Source organism: Cnephaeus nilssonii (assembly GCF_951640355.1).
Source record: "Cnephaeus nilssonii genome assembly, chromosome: 4".
NCBI classification, from domain to species: Eukaryota; Metazoa; Chordata; class Mammalia; order Chiroptera; family Vespertilionidae; genus Cnephaeus; species Cnephaeus nilssonii.
The window spans coordinates 89,750,089-89,770,617 of NC_137075.1; the positions used below are offsets into that span (position 1 = coordinate 89,750,089).

Below are 20,529 nucleotides of genomic sequence, written 5' to 3' on the forward strand. Positions count from 1 at the left end.
TTTAAAAAACTCTTTTTCATTTACATATCTAAGATGATTTATATTATTTTTATTATTTTACTTATAATACTTTAAGGTATTATCCTTCTGTCTTCAAATTGGAAAAAGCCAGGCATAGATGAATACATATACTTTGTTTTCTAAGGAGATGTTAAAGATCTTGAGTAAAAAGAGAAAAAGCATGCCAACTGATTTTTCTAACTCTAAGACCTAATCAGACACCAAGAAAGCAGAGAATAAAATTAATAAAACACAGAAAGGGTTAAGAGGTATTTAGAAATACTAAGGTCATGTTATTTTGAGAATTCATAAAACAGAATACTTTGCCTTAAGAAGCTGCTGAAGATACTACGTCATTTTTCAGGGGTGGAGCACAGTAAATAGTAAAAAAAAAATGACTGCTGAATGAATTAAATTCTTATTGTGCCTGTGATGGGGCAAAATTTGCCACCTCGAGATGTGTCTCATTGGCATGAGGACTTTTTTAGGAAACAAAAGATTCATGAAGAACCTCTGCTCTTCCCCCTAGTGTGGAAAAGAATTTAGATAGAGGGCCTGCTCCAGAAAGGGAGCCATCATCATAGAGAACTACAGTTGACTCACGAACAACCCGGGTTTAAACTGTGTGGGTCCACTTATATGAGGATCTTTTTCAATAAATATGCACAATACTGTAAATGAATTTTCTTTTTCTCATGATTTTCTTAATAACATTTTCTTTTCTCTAGCATACTTTATTGTAATAATCTATACTAATAAAAGCCTAGGTGGCGTCTCGCCCTCGTGTCATCACAAGATGGCCGCCCCCACGTCGTCACAAGATGGCTACCACAAGATGGCCAGCAGGGGAGGGCAGTAGGGGGTGACCAGACCTGCAGGGGAGGGCAGTTAGGGGCAACCAGGCCGGCAAGGGAGGGCAGTTGGGGGTGACCAGGCTGGCAGAAGAGGGCAGTTGGGGGCCATCAGGCTGGCAGGGAGGGCAGTTGGGGGAGATCAGACCGGCAAGGGAGGGCAGTTGGGGGTTATCGGGCCAGCAGGGGAGCAGTTAGGCATCAATCAGGCCAGCAGGGGAGCGGTTAGAGGGTGATCAGGCTGGCAGGCAGAAGCGGTTAGGGGCAATCAGGAAGGCAGGCAGGAGAGCGGTTAGGAGCCAGCAGTCCTGGATTGTGAGACGGATCCCAGATTGTAGAGGGTGCAGGCTAGGCTGAGGGACACTCCCCACCAGTGTACTAATTTTGTGTACCGGGCCTCTAGTAGAGTATATAATAGATGACATACAAAATACGTATATGCTCATGACTATTTATGTTATCGGTAGTTTTTGGGGAGTCAAGTTTCATATGTGAATTTTTGACTGCATGGGGTATAGTCCCTAATCCCTGCATTGTTCATGGGTCAACTGTATCCTATATAATAAAAGCCTAATATGCAAATTGTCCCCTCAACTGGGAGTTCGACTACTCGCCATGACGTGCACTGATCACCAGGGGCCAGCGCAGAACATGGTGGGCAACTTGGCGCTGGCAGCAGGTGGCAACGGAGGTGCTGCTGGCCCAATGGGCCCTGATGAGAACGGGACCGCGGTGGGATGGTGGAGCAGGTGAGCAGGTGGCGCCAAGCCAAGGCAGGTGCAAGTGGGGCCCACCCCATTGCCTGGCCGATTGCCCTGCAAAAGGTGACCAGCAGTGGCAGCGGGGGGCGGGGCCGCTACCTGGCTCCCAGGTGCTGAGGGAGCCGGGTGGGAGCCTGTTCGCCCCGCCAATCGCCCCGTAGACAGTGATCAGTGGTGGTGGCCCAAAGACTGAGGCGGAGGGGAGCATGTGGAGACCCAGGGACCCAGATGCTGCCCAGGCCCCAGAGGTCAGCTGGGATCTGCCCTTCCATGTCAGATGCTTGCACTTCGATCACTGGCCAGGCCTAGGGACTGTGCCTGCGCATGAATTTCGTGCACCAGGCCTCTAGTAGTATAATATAAACTAGGTGTGGTAGACAGGGAGGAACCCAGCAAAGTCTGTTTGTTAAAATTCCTCCCAGTGTCTCAGTGTTTCCTGGATGGCCCAGCAAACATTTTTTACCAAACATTTGCTCTTTTCATCTTCCTGTGAATTGCCTTCCTTCCCTTTGAAGTCCCAAATCACTACCCCTTTTTCCTTAGCTCAAAATGGCCTATCAGCCTCATTTTACCTGACTGCCTTTGGAATCTGTCATGTTCGCATGTATTCCCCATATATGTATGTAATGAAATTTGATTTTCTCCTTTTAATTTCTCTATTTAATTCTTAGACCAGCCAAATAACTTAGAAGGATAAAAGAAAAAAATTTTTTCTGCCTCAACATAACTGAAATTAATAAATAGGCCAAACAAAACACAGGAGATGCTAGGTGTTTTAAAGATCAGATATCAAATAAAATAATATACTTTGGAAAGCCAAAAAATATAAAAATGTAATAGTCACAGCTCTTATCTATACTAATAAAAGGGTAATATGCTAATTAGACCGGACATCTTCCGTACAAAGCCACGGTGGCAGGGGCTGAGGCAGAGGCAGTTAGGGGCGATCAGGCTGCAGCAGGGAAGGACAGTTAGGGGGCGATCAGGCTGGCAGGTGAGGGCAGTTAGGGGGCAATCAGGCCAGCAGGGGAGGGCAGTTGGGGGCGATCAGGCTGGCAGGGGAAGGCAGTTAGAGGCAATCAGGCCAGCAGGCAGAGAAGGCTAGGGGCAATCAGGCAGGCAGGCAGGCGAGCAGTTAAGAGCCCGTGGCCCCGGACTGCAAGAGGGATATCTGACTGTAGGGATCGGGCCTAAACCTGCACTCAGAAATCCCCCGAGGGGTCCTGGATTGGAGAGGGTGCAGGCCGGGCTGAGGGACCCCCTCCCCAGTGCACGAATTTCATGCACCGGGCCTCTAGTCTGCTAATAAAATAAATTTAACAACATATTCTCAATTAACTGTGAAGATGGGGGAAGGGAAGAATAGCAGCGATGATACCCAGATAATTAAGAAAAGTGCCGCCGAAACCGGTTTGGCTCAGTGGATAGAGCGTCGGTCTGCGGACTGGAGGGTCCCAGGTTCGATTCCGGTCGGGGGCATGTACATTGGTTGTGGGCACATCCCCCGGTGGGGGGTGTGCAGGAGGCAGCTGGTCGATGTCTCTCTCTCATCCCTCTCCCTTCCTCTCTGTGAAAAATCAATAAAATATATTGGGGGGGAAAAAAAAGTGCCATTTAAATTTTAAGTATATTTTGTTATTTTAAACAAAGACTTATTTGAGTGCTAACATCTAATTTTGGCATAAGTACATATATGCCAGTTCCACTGAGGGGGAAACGACTGATGTACATATTTAGCTGCTTGAGGTAGATTATGATTACGAATGTACCACACAATCTGCTCATAGCCCCAAAAATGTGTGTTGCATGCAAAATCCAAGAATAAGCAAAAATGTAACAGTACTAAGCATGTATGTTTGCAATAATTTTAAACATACAGAATCCCATGTAGCCATGGGCATGCTTCTGAAACCAAAGGTCTTTATGACTTTGATGAGATTTAGTTTTAAATTCTAGCTCTAGAAATAATATCCTTCTTTCTATATCTTTGCCCCTTGCAGAACTAGCCTTTCCTCTGATAATCAGCAACACCCAGGGCAGCAGAAGACAGTAGCCTGAACGTGACTAATGGTCACACAGTCTGCACCAATGGCAGGCTAAAGATAACATCTTCATCTAAATGATGTTTCTGCTCCTAAAGTCCCAGGTGGAATAACCCTCTGGCTACATGAAACCTGACAGAGGCACTCGGGTAAAAGACCTCAAGACCTGAAGAAATGATTTAGTACCCAGTTCACATCTAACCAATCAGCAAACAGCAAAATCCGAACCCCCCAAAGCCCACATTGTCTTATAATTTTGCCTTATATAGTAATCTGTAATCTATACGCCATCAAGGAGTCAGGTCTCAAGCATTAGCTCCCCGTCAACGGATTGGCCAATTCAATATTAAACTATTTACCTTTCTATACTGCAGACTCCTGCTTGTGAATTTATTTGGGCCAGTCCATGCAGGCAGACAGAATCAGAACACTGAGGTCTCAGAAACACTTCTGGCAATGCCAGTATTTCCTCTCACTACTATTCTTAAAATTACTGCTTAATACACCCAGGCTGCAGTGACATCGATGATGCTTTATACAACATCAAAGGTCTTTACTAAATAATCCTGTTTCTTGCTCATTACTAGTTATGTCCTTCCTTGAAGAAACCTCCAGAAGTCATAAAATGTGCACCTGGCCCTAACCGGTTTGGCTCAGTGGATAAAATGGGCACCTGAACACCAGGCATAACTTTATTATTTGCACATATGACAAAACTGTCTGTCAGAACATAAAATACACACAGAAAGAGAAGACAGCATGGAGTACACTATCAATGCTTAAGGAGGAATAGAGAAAGAGCCTCCTGCCCAAGAGTGTCTGTGTTCTGTAAGGGCAATTCTCATTGGTCAAAGACTGGGGTGGGGGTGGGGGGCGCAACTGATTAGATTTAATACTGATTTGCTCTTAAAACAAGAGGGGGAAGGAATAAAAAGAAAAAAAAATTTTAAAAGAAAAGTATTTCAGACAGATTTAATGTGGAAACACATCAGCCTTATATGGGGTGCTAGCAGATGGAGGTATGCACATAAAATGCAGGAACAATATGGGACACTTCACTTACCATAATGACAAGAGTCAACTTAGATATTTATCACTTATTTAGGCATTGTTAGCACCCCACTTATGGAGAATTTACAAACTGAGGGTCCTCTCACAATGTGATTTCCTTCTCTTTTGTTATTCATAAGTGCTATTAAACACTGGGGGAAGTGGGGTGCTCAAATAGAACTCATCTATTTTTGTTCTTGCCAAAATTATGGAGGAAATTCTAACAACCCTATTATGAAAAAAATCCCCAATAACTGCTGAAAAGGCAATAAATATTCTCATCCCTCCCTCCCATAAAAACCGACTATCAAACTCTCCTAAACAAGTGGCTTGATTAAAAGCTATTGCTAAAAAGTAACAGCAGTTGCCCTAGCTGGTTTGGCTCAGTGGATAAGAGCGTCGGCCTGGGAATGAAGGATCCCAGGTTCGATTCTGGCCAGGGGCACATGCCTAGGTTGTGGGCTCGATCCCCCAGTGGGGGGCATGCAGGAGGCAGCCGATCAGTGATTCTCTCTCATCATTGATGTTTCTATATCTCTTATCCCTCTCCCTTCCTCTCTAAGATCAATAAAAATATATTTAAAAAAATAAAAAGTAACAGCAGTAATAAAAATCATTTGTATATAAGTACACACACACGAAGAAATCTGTAGACTATATGCCAAACAACTGACACTGGTTAGTGAGATCACAGAGAACTGTTTCTTTCTGTGATATGTATCTGTAATATTTGGGTTTTTGAAAAGGTGTATGTACTGCTTTTATGAACAAAATAAGTATGAATGAGTAAATGAGCAATTTAAATGTGGTATTAAAAATCCCATATTTGTATGATAGGCACTTAGCTAGACATGAGCAGAGAGCAAGGACGATGGGCCAGGTACAGGTCACCAAGGTGGAAAGCCCGGCACAATAGGCAAAACTGGGAAAACAAGGAGCTCACCCCAGGGTAACCTTTCCTTCCCCTACGTACCAGCTAAACAGCACTGGAAATGTTCATGATTCAGTGAACAGTCTCGTAAAAGCGTTATTTATAAGCAACTTCTAGGCAGCAAGAGTTCAGTACCTTTATAACACTGAAGCAAAATGAATGGGAACTAGGTTTACCATCTCTTAGAGACAGCTCTTATATGGCTAGACTGGGGACAACTATGAAAGTGTTCAGCGTGGGCAATTGTCAAGCTGATGAGCATCAAATCAGACTCCTCTCCCTACCCTAGAGATACTGTTTTAAAGCAGCCCTTGGGTTTGTTTGTTTTTTACTTCTGAACAACAATGTGTCCAACTATTTTAACCTACTTTCCCATATTACTATTGCTATTTCTCTCATCTGCAACCAGAGCAGCCTTTGTTAGCACCAAGCCCTGCACAGTAAATTTCTCTGACAAGCACAGTCTATCACCCCCTCCCTAGTAGTAGCTTAATCCTTTAATTAGTTTCAATGCCAAAAAATAGGATTTCCTGAGGACAGCCGCAGGATGTGCGACAAGCAGCAGGGGCCAAGGCTTAAAGTTGTTGATTCAATATAATCAAGAGTTTAAAAGAATGGTTGCCAATGAACAGCCAAAAACAGAGGTTCTTAAACAAAGGAAGAAAGGAGGCCAAGTACCTTTGAAAAATTAAGGCACTGAATTTTAAACACTACCAGCTCTCAAGCAGGACAGAAAGTCTTAGTTTGTCCAAAGATGATCCTACCATCCCCCTTCAGGGCTGGAAAATATCACAGGACACTTTTAGACAGAACTAAAAGGATGAGGACATATGTGTACTGTGGTCAAGCATCCACCTTCAGATGAAGAAGGCTATTAACAAATAAGGCAATAAAGGCTAGGCTTGGAATGCAACCAATAGTTTTAGAGGTAGAAGGCAAGGCAATAAAGAGTTTCACAAAATGATTAGTATTGAAAATTTTTTTAAAGTTTATAGTGGGCAAGGCCATTTGTAGGTTATGTACTAGAAAATTTGAGATTCTGGATAACTAATACTCTATAAAAAAAGTAAAACAAAAGGTAATTCCAACCAGCCTTAAGATGCCTGACCATAGATCTCTGAATCCTTAGCTTTCTTTTTTCCCTCCCCTAATTGGTTTTGAACTTCATGTATGCCACCGATTCATTCAGCAAGAATCATCAGAAGGAAGCATCGAGGCATTTAGATTTCCAAAAACAATGAAAATTAGCAACTTAGCTTTACCACCAAAGTCCTGCTCCAGAAGTCAACATTTCCCTTATTTTTTAAAAAGAGATCGTACATCTTGCCTTCAGATTTCCTTTCCTTTCCCCAATTACCATCAATCAGTAGAGTTCTTTTTGGTTCTCTTTGATGCAAGCAAGTCATAAAACAGGGCAATTCTTTTTTTTTTTTTCTTTATTGATTAAGGTATTACATATGTGTCCTTATCCCTCTTTTTGTAAATAATGTATATTTTTTATTGATTTCAGAGAGGAAGGGAGAGAGAGAGAGAGAGAGATAGAAACATCAATGATGAGAGAGAATCATTGATCAGCTGCCTCCTGCACACCCCCATATTGGGATCAAGCCTACAACCCAGGCATGTGCCCTGACCGGTAATTGAATGGAGACCTCCTGGTTCATAGGTTGACGCTCAACCACTGAGCTATGCCAGCTGGGCTATAGGGCAATTCTTAAATCTCTTAAAAGTTAGTTTGATTATTAACTGAGGTTTTCTTTAAAATGCGTATATCAGGGCCTTGACCACCAAGGTGGACTGGTAGAGTGGACAAGCTCTCCAGCAGTAAAATCATGTGGGGTGCTTTTAAATAACACCCTGCCAGGGTCTCACCCTCATTCTGCAAGGGGCCTGATATCACCCTGACATCAGCATTATTACTAAATTTTAAGCTTTCGTATGTGTGAGCAATGTTAGGAACCACCATATTAAAAGTACCTCTGATGCAAATGTCCATGGACAAAGTTTGAGAACGGGCTTGAAAGAGAACACCTTAATGTGCAGACCTTCTGAACCTCACTTCACTGTCAAGTACATGGCAGGAAGATACAAATATTTAGATAATTAGAAAAACCATAGGTGACCATTAAAAAATAAATCAACTCCTCTTCAGAAAGCTCTCAAATCTGGCAAGCCATCATCGTAACAGTTCTTAAAGGAGAACAGAGGCCATCTAACTTGTCACTTGTTTATATGTATTAAGTATTCTTATAGCAATGAACAACAATAAAGCTGATGAAAAGCTAGGCTCAAGTCTCCCGGATAAAGTCCTCAGAAATAATTGGGGGGGCGGGGGGAGAGGGAAGAAATGCAACTCGAACCGTGTTAAGATTTAGAAAGTTATTCTTCAACAAACAAAACAGAGGCTGGGCTATAAAGTTAACAAATCAGAAGTGATGAGAAGAACAGGCTGAAGTAATGATTACATGTCTCAGCTAAACAGTATCTGAATATATAAAATTGTGACTAAAAAAGGTTTTTTTAATATTTTTATTAATTCCAGAGAGGAAGGAGAGGGAGAAACAGAAACATCAATGATGACAGAGAATCACTGATCAGCTGCCTCCTGCACACCCCCTACTGGGGATCCAGCCTGCAACCCAGGCATGTGCCCTTGACCGGAATCGAACCCGGGACCCTTCAGTCTGCAGGCTGATGCTCTATCCACTGAGCCAAACCAGCTAAGGCTATGGGGGAAAATTTAAGATATTTTATTATGAAAAAAACTACAGTAATTCCCCCACTTCAATCTTGCAAAAAAAACAGTCTGACTCACAGTACCATACTTCAATTAAGAGTTTAGTTCCTTTATATCATCTTACGCCATCTACTAAGGGAGGAACATCTAGTTCAGGGCTCCTTTCCTGTCCCAGAGGAACTCAAACTCCTTATTTATGTTTTGAATTAAGAACGATATTTTACTAAATGAACAAGTCTACATTTGTTCAAAGGTTAGCTTTCAGCCTGCTGCCTGTGGGCATCTTAATAGCCAGCTTCAAACAAACTCTGAAACAAGACAAAAAAGGAGAGACCACTCTTGTGGCAGGAAACTTTTATTAGCATTTGGATTTGGAAGAAAGAGATGGGAGTGGAAGAAGAAATAGACAGACCATGATATAAAAGCTCATGAATACTCAGAATAGATTTCTGGAGCAGAGAGGGAGGTGAAAGGGATTACTAATCCTCAGAGAGGAAACAGGTAGGCAGAGGCCCCAAAGGGCTTTCATTTGGGGGGCTGATCACTCACAACTCAACTTGGCTGCCTTTTCGAAAAGCAGCAGACCAGAGATCACAAAATCAGAAATAGGTTGTAAAATAGCCTGTTTTAATAAAATGTTAAATATCATTAATGCAATTTTAGAAGTAGAAGTGGATGGAGTTCAGGCAAGTACATTCTACTCAGAGACAAGATATTAAGAAAACTTGGTGCATTTGTAAGCTCAAGTTTCTTCACCTGTAGTGTTCATATTGCTTGCTGATGTCAGAAAGCTTAAGCCAATGGTTAAAAAGCCCTATAAGCTAGATGATAATGAGGCTACTTTACAAAAGAAAAATCTTTATTTTTCTTTGATTGCTAGTAATTTAGTACAGTGAAATTGCCTAAGAAAAAAATCCACATAGAAAGGTTGATAAACAGAAGATTTGAGTTTGCTTCAAATAATTAGCTGGTGTTAAGGAAGTTTAAGGTTTTGGGGGGTGGGTGGGTGAGTGAGAAGGAGGAAACTGAGAAAAGAGGAAGCTGAACGAAGGAAGAATTTATCTATGGCTCTGAGATCAGTCCTTCCTTGGAATCCAACCCCTACCACTAGACTAGACAAGAAGCATGCACTGTTCAACTCCACACTCCTAAAGAGCATACCCACTACAGGACAGAGAGTAGGTTTAATTAATGTCTGATTCATGTGAAATTGAATATTTTTTTAACGGTGTTCTAGGTAGTAAGTTATAAGACAGGAGGGATCTAGTCTGACCCTCAGGTACACTACTAAACATACCATGGCTAAGCATAAAACTGTGTTCACTAGAAAACTTGACTTTTATTTAGATGAATTTCTAATAGTAACATGAACAAATTACGTAAAACAGAAAAATATAATAAAGAAAAAGTGAAACCCAAACATTCCTGGGCTCAGAAAGCACAGGGTTTAGAGAGGGGAGTACCCAGGCCCAGCCAAAGGAAAATTCCGCCTGCCAAGCATAACAAGTGAATGTTAGGAGCTGTTAGCCTCCTGCGGAGAAGCAGGAAATTCTCTTTATAACACCCACCCCCAAAACACTGTTTTCTTGAACAGTTCTGCCCCTCAGCATGGGAATCCTGGAAGGCTGTTTTTTTGTTTGTTTGTTTTTTGTTTTTTAAGTTTTCCAGTTCTCTTAAATTTATTTTTGACAGTTCCTGGGCTTCTCAAGGTGATCATTTAACACCTCATTAACAAGTCTATTACAGGAATTAAGGCAAATGAGGCAAACCTAATTTTAATTACACCTCAATCTGCCCATACCAACATTGCTGAATGGGCCCAATTCCTTTCAAAATGAAGTACTAAAAGTAGTTTTCTAGTTTACTAAAAGTTATTTGTCATCATTTATCTAGAAAAAGGTTTCTATCTAGCTTACTTCATTCCATGATTTCGCCATTCTGGCTTAACATTCCACTATACAAGAACCCACTCATTTTCTAGTTATCTCTGGATCACGTGTGCACTCATTCATTCAGCAAAATTACTGAAAGGCTTATACTAAATGTCAGACACTAAGCTGGGCACATTTTATTAACTATGTCTTTAGCCAGAAATAAAACACATCAAAGCAAAGCTCTGAAAAATGGACAAGCACAATTTTAGTTGCTTTAGTCAGACAATTTGCCTTGATTCATAAATAGATCTTACAGCTACATTTCCATTACTGGACTTGGATTAGTAATGTGAGAAGTAAAAGCTAGAACTTCAAATGTCTAAAGGAATTTGTCAGAATTTCCTAGGCTTCATTTTTTTCCTCTCCACCTGCCTGATCTAACTCAATATACCCACTCAAGATACAAGCACATGAACAGGACAATCTCCACCCATTGTCAACCTATTTTGGTTCCTAGTCACATGTCTCTCTCTTCTTTGGGAAAAGGACAGGAACTGGAGAGCAAATGTGGGAAAGGTAGGGAGGAAGGAGAAAGGAGAATTTACAAAGTAGATAGGGAACAGATCTCAACCCTTGTATTGGTAAGCTGCAGCTTTTCTGAAGGCTCCACTCTAGTCCCCAAAGAGTAACATGTCTTCCCACAAAAAAGATGAAAACATTTATTAATAATCAACTATATACTATTTGTGTATGTGTTTAGGCCTTACTTTCAACCTTGTAAGCATGATTTATTTCCATGTTATAAATGTACTCTGGAATCTAAAAATAGAACAGTTTTAACTACATGATAAAATTCTAGTAGTATAGAGTATTAACTAAAAAATAGAAGTCTCCCCCTCTGACCAGGAAGTGGCTCCAGGTTCGGTTTCTGGCTTTTAGGTAGCTAGTACCACAATGCTGAGCAATACACCTACATCTCTGCGTCCTGTTCCACCTACATGGTATGCGTTTGTACTTCTATTACTTTCCATGTTGGCTCCACTAATCACAACCAATTTTGTAATATTACTATTTTTAAGTCTTCTCATGGCTGATTACATAACTTCATAAATTTAAAGACTATTTCTTAACTTCAAAACATGTTATTTATAAACTTGATTTAGTATCTAATTGTTAGAATTAAGGCGAGCCCCCCAAGTCAGGGGTCCTGGTAGAACACAAAACATACTCGGGAGCCAAGCAGCAAGGCAAACATCTTTACCTTTACGTAGAAGGGTGCGCACACATGGTGTGGATGCACACGCACACCGAGCAGGTCGTCTGCTCGGCTTTATAATCCCTGACACACGTGATCTGTCCTTTGCTCTTGATTGGAGCTCAGGCGCACAGTCTTTCGCGATTGGCTAATTCAAAGGGAGGGGTTGGCCTTTGCTGCTTCAAGATGGCGGCCCCCAGGGGAGCTGTAAGCCATTTGGCCAACATGGCGGCTGCCAAGTCACACAGTCCAAAATGGCGGCTGTCTAAACTGTTCTTTGACAGAAAAGATGACTTGCTTATTCTCACATACTGACTTTCCAACAAGTATGATGACAGAAACTGACACACTTGCATGCCCTCACCTTCCTCTCCCTACTTTCTACATCTCCAGCCTTCTTGTGGCTACTTTCATATTGTCAAGATTTTTTATTTTATATCTGGTTTATAACCATAGCTAAACCTTGAATGCTTAGCTATAACTGGCCCTAAACACTAGAAACTAATTAAAAACAATATTATTTCACTACATTTGTGTTAAACCAAAGAAAATTTCTCAAGTGTCAAGACTAAGTGTTTTCTCCTTTTTTAGCACCCTAGAACTCAATTCATATTTTAGTTTTGACTTCATCTTAAATGAAAGAGTTGTTTCATATTTCATAGCTCATTAAGTATTATCCTTACAAAACAACTATTTCAGATCCACTAACTCTGGTTGGTGGGGCAAAAAGATAAAAATCATATGAAGCCCACAGAGAGAGAATAACAGCCACTAAATGTGAAGGACATATAGTGCCATAAATTCTACAATCTGACACAGGTCATGTCTTTGCTTGGAATAAAATAGATATTAATAGACAACCCTAAAATCAACTGAAGTATTTAATGACAAGTATTTAATTTTAATTGAAGTCTAACCTGCTTTGTAGTTACCTGTAAGTCCTTTTATAAAAAAACTAAGTTTAGCTTCTCTATCCTAATTTGATTTTTAATGTTCTTCCAAGAGTTAGTTTCCATATCTGTATCATTAATGAGATACAGAATCCACAAGTTAAAATGGAGCAAATGCTTCCCTGGCTCTGAAACCTAACTTATAAATGGTTGCTTCTGGTTACAAGAGGACCTGGCTAAGATAGTAAAGGCCAAACCAACTGTATCATAAAAGTATGAAGATTTTCTCACTAAGAGAAAATCTGTAACAGCATCAAGTCAAATATTGCATTTATATTAAAAAACCAAATTATTAACCATAAATCTACTGTATATTTTTTCCTAAGTCACATTGGTCAGTATACATGAGGCTTCAATTCAGAAATAATCCTGAAAGAGTAAATGATTAATGTTATCCTCTTTAGGTGTACAGAGTTCTTAACTTCTCAGAGTTTAAGAATATAATAAAGGACTAAATCATAGGTAACTAAGTCATAATTGCCTCTCTTCAAGGCACCAAAAGATTATTCATTTAATTATTCACCAAGTATTTACTGCATGCCTACTATGTGCCAAACACAGCTCTAAACAGAAGAAACCAAAGGTGGCCAAAACCCCCTGTTTTCATTCTACTTGGGGAAGAGAGATAATAATTTTGAGAACAATGAAGTCAAACCATTATTGACTCTAAGGCAGGGGTCCTCAAACTTTTTAAACAGGGGGCCAGTTCACTGTCCTTCAGAACGTTGGAGGGCCGGACTATAGTTTTAAAAAAAACTATGAACAAATTCCTATGCACACTGCACATATCTTATTTTGAAGTGAAAAAACAAAACGGCAAAAACACCCGCATGTGGCCCGCGGGCCGTAGTTTGAGGACGCCTGCTCTAAGGTCTTGAAATAAGCACTATTTAAGATACAAAGGAGCCCTGGCCAGTTTGGCTCAGTGGATAGAGTGTTGGTCTGTGGATTGAAGGGTTCTGGTTTTGATTCCAATCAAGTGCATAAACCTCAGGAGGCTGGATCTCTAGCTCAGGTCAGAGTGAGTGTGGGAGAGAACCAATCTGTGTGTCTCTCTCAAATCGATGTTTCTCTCTCTGTCTCTCCTCTCCCTTCCACTCTCTCTCTCAAAAAAAAAAAAAATCAATGGAAAGAATATCCTCTGTTGAGGATAAACCAAAAAAAAAGAAGAAAGAAAAGATGCAAAGAAGGAGCAAGACATGCAACCCTGCCCTCAAAGAATTTATAATCTGATAGGGGAGATGACGTATACTTGGAAAAAATTTAGTGAAGTTTTAGTCAACTTTCATACATTCATCTTTGGTATAACTCATACTTTCATACATTACACAATGAAATCCCTAGCCTATCTACTCTGACCGACCAGTGGGCTTTTAGAGTTTCTGCCCAATAATATTGCCTATTAACTGAAAGCTCATTTTTGGTGAAGTCTCCATCTTTCTATAACAGCATTATTCTAATATTTTATTACACTCATCCTTGTATTACCAAAAATGTGTCTGTTTTTGTATCAACCTAATACTTTTACAAGATAAGACTGCCCCCTGCTGGAACTTCTACACTCTGCACAACCTCTATCCTCACCTCACTCACTCAACTCACCCATTCATTCATTCTACCTGTACTATTATGCTCTGGCTATAGTGGCCTCCTTGCTATTCCTGAATACAGAGTAAAAGCATCAAAGTACAGGAAACAGAGTTGCCTCCATCTGAGGGCCTTCTATCCCTGGATTTTCAGGGCTAAAGCTTCACCTCCTTCAAGTCCTTGCTAAAATCCTACCTTTTCAATGACCACCTTATTTAAAATTGCAAACTGGGTCCCCAGAACCCCTGATCGCCCGTCTTCCTGGCTTACCTTTTCCCCAGAGTACTTACCACTTGCTAACACACAGCATATGTTATGATTAATAAAACTTCAATTTTTCTATGCAGCACTAGTGTCTGGGACTAATACAATAACCCACTATCCCCTGCATCCCCAATACTCCCCACATATATACTTCACTTAAATGATCTCCTTATATGCCTATTTCCTGTGGATTCTGATTCACACAGTCTAACATGTAGTGAGATACTCAGCATTTGTGAGATTGATGAAATGCCATGTCCTGAACACCAGAGATTAACTTTCTCTTAAAGCAGGCCATTCTATTATAAAATCACACTCAGGTAATTAATTGGAGATGTCTCTTTTCAAGGCCACCTTAAGACATAGTAAAGAGGTTCTTGCATGGTTCACAGCTCTTTTTCTACAAGGACAATAAAAAGATGCTTTCAGTGGTGCCATAAAAATAAGCATTACCTTAATGCACTCAAATCTAAAATAAATCAGTCCAAATTAATTAAGATCAGTTAAAAGTCTTTATGAAAAATGGTATCTAAGTCTACTTTTGGTTAGATTTTTATTATCCTCTATTTTGGCAGAGAAACAATGTAGGCAACAGAAGTTTGTCATACTAATTTAAAATTTTAGTGAGGAGGGTGGGAGCTGGGTGAAGGAGGGTAAAGGGGGGTTAACAGGGGACATCTGTAACAGTGTCAACAATGAAGAAAAGCTTTAGGGAGTGATTTTAAAAATATATTATTTAAAAGCTAGTAGTGGCAACTTTTTTAAATGGTCATAAATTCTTTGACCCACCTCCCATTTGAGATGGAGTGTTATTTCCCATGTCCTGCAATCTGGGCTGGCCTTAGTCACCTGCCCATAACAACAGATCAGAAAAGGTCACGAGGTTGCAGCAGGTTCCTTGGATCACTTGCTTGCTGAAGCATCCTCTCTAGATACCTTACTCATCATGCTATGAACCCATGCCACATGGTGAGGACATGTGAAGTGTTCTGGTCAAGAGCCTCAGCTGGGCCCAGCCTTCTAATCACTCCAGCCCAGGTTAGACTCAAGCTTAAGCCCCAGATATTGAGGAGCAAAGACAAGCCATCCCTGCTGTGTTCTGACTGAATTCCTGACCTGCAGAATCTGTGAGCATAATAAGGTGGCTGTTGTTTCACGCCACTAAGCTTAGGGGGGGTTAGAGAGGCAATAGATAAACTGGAAAACAAATGCTAACCCAAAGCCTATATCTAGTTACCATATTTCATTTTCTTACCACCTAGATTTCATTATTTAGTACAGATAATCACTTATCCTTATCCAGAGGTCATGCATCACACAAATTCACGCTCTGGGGTAGGGCAAATAAATTATCCAAAGTTAACTTTGATAGCTGTTAGCCACCCATTTTTTCAGTTAACTAAAGCTGTCTGCTGAATCAATAAGGTTGATGCACCTATGTGTGCTAGCTATATAGATAGATACCTAGGTATATCTCAGATCAAAGCACACTATTTCAATAACACCATGTGGGAAGAAGAGAAGATAATATTATGACTGTTAAGAGGGAGCTACACTCAAGGCTCCATACTGTGTTCACAACATTAATGAAATGTTTTTTCTCCAGGAATCAATTCATGAAATTGAAAATGATCAACACTTCAAAAATATATTTCCAAAAACTCTCACTAGAGATAACAAGGATGTATCACAGATCAGAAGTAATATTAAGGTAAAATTCTGACTTAAGAAAACAGGTTTAAATCAATCAAAATCGGACATATCACTTCTTTCTTGTTTTTCAATGCAAAGCAAATTAATCTTACCACAATGTTATTAAACTAAAAAGTCTAGAGCTCAAGGCTGAGAATGTGAGATCTTTTATGATAGTAGAAATGATTTTAGAAGCATTAAAAAAACGTACAATTAATGTATGGTTCTTCAATGAAAATACTTTTAAAAGTGAAAAAAAAAAAAAAAAAAATCCACCTGCTCCCCTTTCACTGTAACTTTTCTGCAGTTAACACTGCCCCCTAGTGATGCAGAATAAAAGTGAACTATTGAAAGCAAACGGCCAAAACCGGTTTGGCTCAGTGGATAGAGCGTAGGCCTGCGGACTCAAGGGTCCCAGGTTCGATTCCGGTCAAGGGCATGTACCTTGGTTGCGGGCACATCCCTAGTAGGGGGTGTGCAAGAGGCAGCTGATCGTTCTCTCTCATCGATGTTTCTAACTCTCTATCCCTCTCTCTTTCTCTCTGTAAAAAATCAATAAAATATATATATTAAAAAAAAAGAAAGAAAGCAAACGTCACACCTGATTGTTCATTTTAGTATTTTAAGTTAGAGCACCTAATCTACAAATTCCACCAAAGACAGAATAAACAAATTCAGGATGACCTATATTAGCTACTGTATGTTAAATTATAAACTCTTTTCAAGGCACCAAATCAAGGACACTAACTCATGAAAACAGCAGCTTTTAAACACCATGGGAATGAAATATCACTAGATAGTGAATTCTATTTCCACATAAAATTGTGCAATTCAAGAAAGATCCTAAAGGCTTATTACCTGTGATTTAGAAGGGTAGGGAGGATTGTTAGACTGAAGTCTCACCACCAACAGAGAATAAAATTCAACAGGAAGCAAGCCAGACTAGTTCTCATGGCATGTGTATCAAACACTGAAGTGTCCATAGAAACCAAGGCCTCACAGACCTGCCAGCTTGCTGATTAGGGTACCTGGCTCCTCATTTTAGGAAAAAAGCTCTAGAACAAACCTATGTTTGGTTGCTAAGTATTTACGGAGCCCAGTGCATTTTCCAAGGAAAGAACAACTTACCAAGGGTGGTGCCATCCTTCCCCATGATGCACTCCATCGAGGTGATGATCTGCTGCACAACAGGTGGTGACAGTGACGTGGCATACACTGCACTATGAGAATGTGTTCGCAGGTAGTCTATCAGCTCCTGGGGAGTTCACAGAAGCAAGGCATCAGAGGCAATGTTTGACTTCACCGGCAATGTCACTGACTACCTTCCAGGAGAAAGCAGGCTCCTCCTCCCTTCAGCACACTGGAATATGGACACTAATCTGAGAGGCAAGGGCAACCAACTGGGTTGGACACAGGGCAACGTCCTTACGCTTTGTTTTATATTTTCAACCTGCCACACAGAATGAGAAACTAGTTTTAAAGAAGCCCTCTAAATTTGGAAAGCGTTATCATTTAATGATATAAATAGATCTACAATGCAGAATTGAACAAGTGTTTATATTCCTTTTGGACAAGTGGTTTACTTGTAAGTATTACAGAAAGTATCATCTGCATCTTACCCCATATCTGCAAAGCCCTCCTTACACTCCTAAATCAGAGAAAGGCAACTCTCTAAATCAATTTTAAAGGCATTCAATATCCTCCACACAGATATTTATAAAATTATATGTGGCAGAAATTCACTGGGTCTTTCACAGAACACTAAAGCCTGCAATAAAGAATAAAGAAAAACCTTGTCTGTCAGATACAAGGTTTTCAAAGCAATCAGTTGTCTATCCCCAATCTCTGATGCCTTCTAACTTCACTAAGTCTTTAAACATTCACACAAAAAAGCTATGTACCAGAATCAAGAAGACACATAATGTGGCTTTTTTACAGTGTATCACTTCAAAAATATGCAAAATTGTGTAAAACCCACAATAACATAAATATAACGTACCTAAAATATTTCCCAGAGTATTCTGTCCTTTGATTTAGCAATAAATCTTATCAAAAGGCAATCAACTCTCCAAAGTAGCCTGGTCCCATTAACAAAATTCAAGGTAAAAAATCTACCAAACTTGACTAAAACCGCCGATAATGGATTTTCTCTAAAGGGCAATCAATTATTAAGAGAAAGTCCACACTTTAAGATTTCCAAAGTATTAAAGAGGAATTAAAGAAATTTACGATTGCCTACTACTAGTATATGCCACATACAAATACTTAACACACACTGGTTTTTTTCCTAAAACTGCTGTTTTTTAAAATAACATGGTTTTTGTTTGTTTGTTTGTTTTTTGTTAATCCTTACCTGAGGATATTTGTCCATTGATTTTTAAAGAGAGTGGAAGGGAAGGGGAGAGACAGAGAGAGAAAATCTGATGTGAGAGAGACATATCAATTGGATGCTGCTCAAAGGAGCTCCGATCATGCCGGGGGGATCAAACTTGCAACCTAGGTATGTGCCCTTGACCGGAATCAAACCTGGGACCCTTCAGTCTGCAGGCCAACACTATGTCCACTGAGCCAAACTGGCTAGGGCAAAGTAAGTTTTAATGAGATGTAATTCACATACGATAGTATTCACGTTTTCAAAGTGTACAACTCAGTGTTTTTTAGTATATTCACAGAACTATACAACTTTCATCACTACCTAATTTTAGAACATTTTCATTACCTCAAAAAGAAACCTCACACCCATTAGCAGTCACTTTCCACTTCCCTCAGCTCCTCAACCCCTGGCAACCACCAACTTACTTTCTATCTCTATGATCTGCCTATTCTGGATGAAGCATATTGAAGAAATAATATAACGTGTGACCTTTTGTGACTTCCTTCTTTAACTTAACATAAAGCTTTCAAGGTCCATCCACATTGCAGCATGGACATACATTATTATTTCTTAAACCCTTACTACAATCTTATAAGCCAGCAATTTATCTCTGTCTTACTGATAAGGAAACTGAAAAGTTAAATGCTTTGACCAAGGTCTCACAAAGTTAAAGAAATAATCAAACCCAGGCCTCTGTCTCCATGGTTCAAACATTTCTACCATGCCACACACCTCGAATGCCTTAGAGGTCAGTATATGATTTTTAAATTGAAAAAACAAAACACAAAACACATACACACACACAAAAAGAAAAACCCACAAAATAAAAAACAAAGCCTTATAATACACCAGAACTAACAAAATAATCTTTTTTTCTTCCTGTCTTTTTGTTCACCCGAGATGCATTTAAGTCTAAGGGCAGGGAACTTGGTCTTTTACTCCCATCGGCTCCCATGACAACCCCACTACTTTGAAACTGCGAGCACAACTCAAACCCAGCATGAGTGTGGCGAACAGGCAGCACCACTGTGTGTTCTTTCATACAAGAGGGTATTCTATATCTCAAACCAGCATGTAGTTTAGAACGAAGCTCAAAGAAGAAAACAACAAACAATGAACAGAACCAGCCTTCAATGCCTCAGTCACTCACCAGGCAGCTGAAGTGTGAACTCGCTGGCACCATGAGCCTAAGCCACAAATTCAGGATCTCCGCACCCAGTTTGGAAGCTATTAGTCGTGACTTACCAAACATAGAAGTCAGTGCCTTTATTCTTAACTGCTCAATAATCACAGCCCATTTACCTTCTTCCCTCCAATGTATCCTCCAGAAGCACCAAAGCTCTTGGTAAATGTTCCCATCATAACGTCCACATCCTCAGGATCCAGGCCAAAGTAATCTACCACACCTCGCCCTGCAGGGCCCAGAGCCCCGATGCTGTGGGCTTCATCAAGATACAGGTATGCCTTGTATTTCTTCTTAAGGGCAATCACCTCAGGAAGGCGAACAATGGATCCCTCCATGCTGGCAAAACAGAGTAAAACAATATATGCACTGAGACTTCTTAACTCTCAAAATTAGGAGCCGGCCACTTTATTAATTTCTGATTTTACTGCTTTTTGAAATAGTCTAACAACTCTGTCTGTGGTTTTAAACTGGCAAAATCAAATGATGCCAAGAACACAATTAATCTTAATTCACTACAGAGGAATAAAAGTCACAGCAGATTCTTCTAAAGCTTGTAATTATAGACAACATTAGACTCTGCATCACATAGGTATGCAATTGAAATTCTACAGAAAGAATTAAAAAACATTAGGAGGTAAGAAAATAAGTGGAAGGGCTGCAAATAGATAAAATAAAAATTTCTTTTTTAAAAAAATATATTTTATTGATTTTTCACAGAGAGAAAGGGAGAGGGATAGAGAGCTAGAAACATCGATGAGAGAGATACATTGACCTGCCTCCTGCACACCCCCCACTGGAGATGTGCCCGCAACCAATGTACATGCCCTTGACCGGAATCGAACCTGGGACCTTTCAGTCCGCAGACCGACGCTCTATCCACTGAGCCAAACCGGTTTCAGCAAAATAAAAATTTCTTAACATTAAAATGTGTGTAACTTGTTTTGACATATTAGAAAACATATTTTAATTATTGAC

The 20,529-nt window shown here is 40.2% G+C and overlaps 1 protein-coding gene across 1 annotated transcript in view; it reads right to left on the reverse strand.

Annotated features, from left to right (window-relative positions):
• The window catches only part of SPTLC2 (serine palmitoyltransferase long chain base subunit 2), a 97,200-nt gene that overhangs the window by 24,547 nt on the left and 52,124 nt on the right, over window positions 1-20,529 (reverse strand). The window contains exons 8-9 of the mRNA XM_079768330.1: window positions 19,671-19,890; window positions 17,123-17,249 (exon numbers count right to left, since the gene is read on the reverse strand). Coding sequence (XP_079624456.1) covers window positions 17,123-17,249; window positions 19,671-19,890 — 347 coding nt within the window. The remainder of the gene's footprint in view (window positions 1-17,122; window positions 17,250-19,670; window positions 19,891-20,529) is intronic.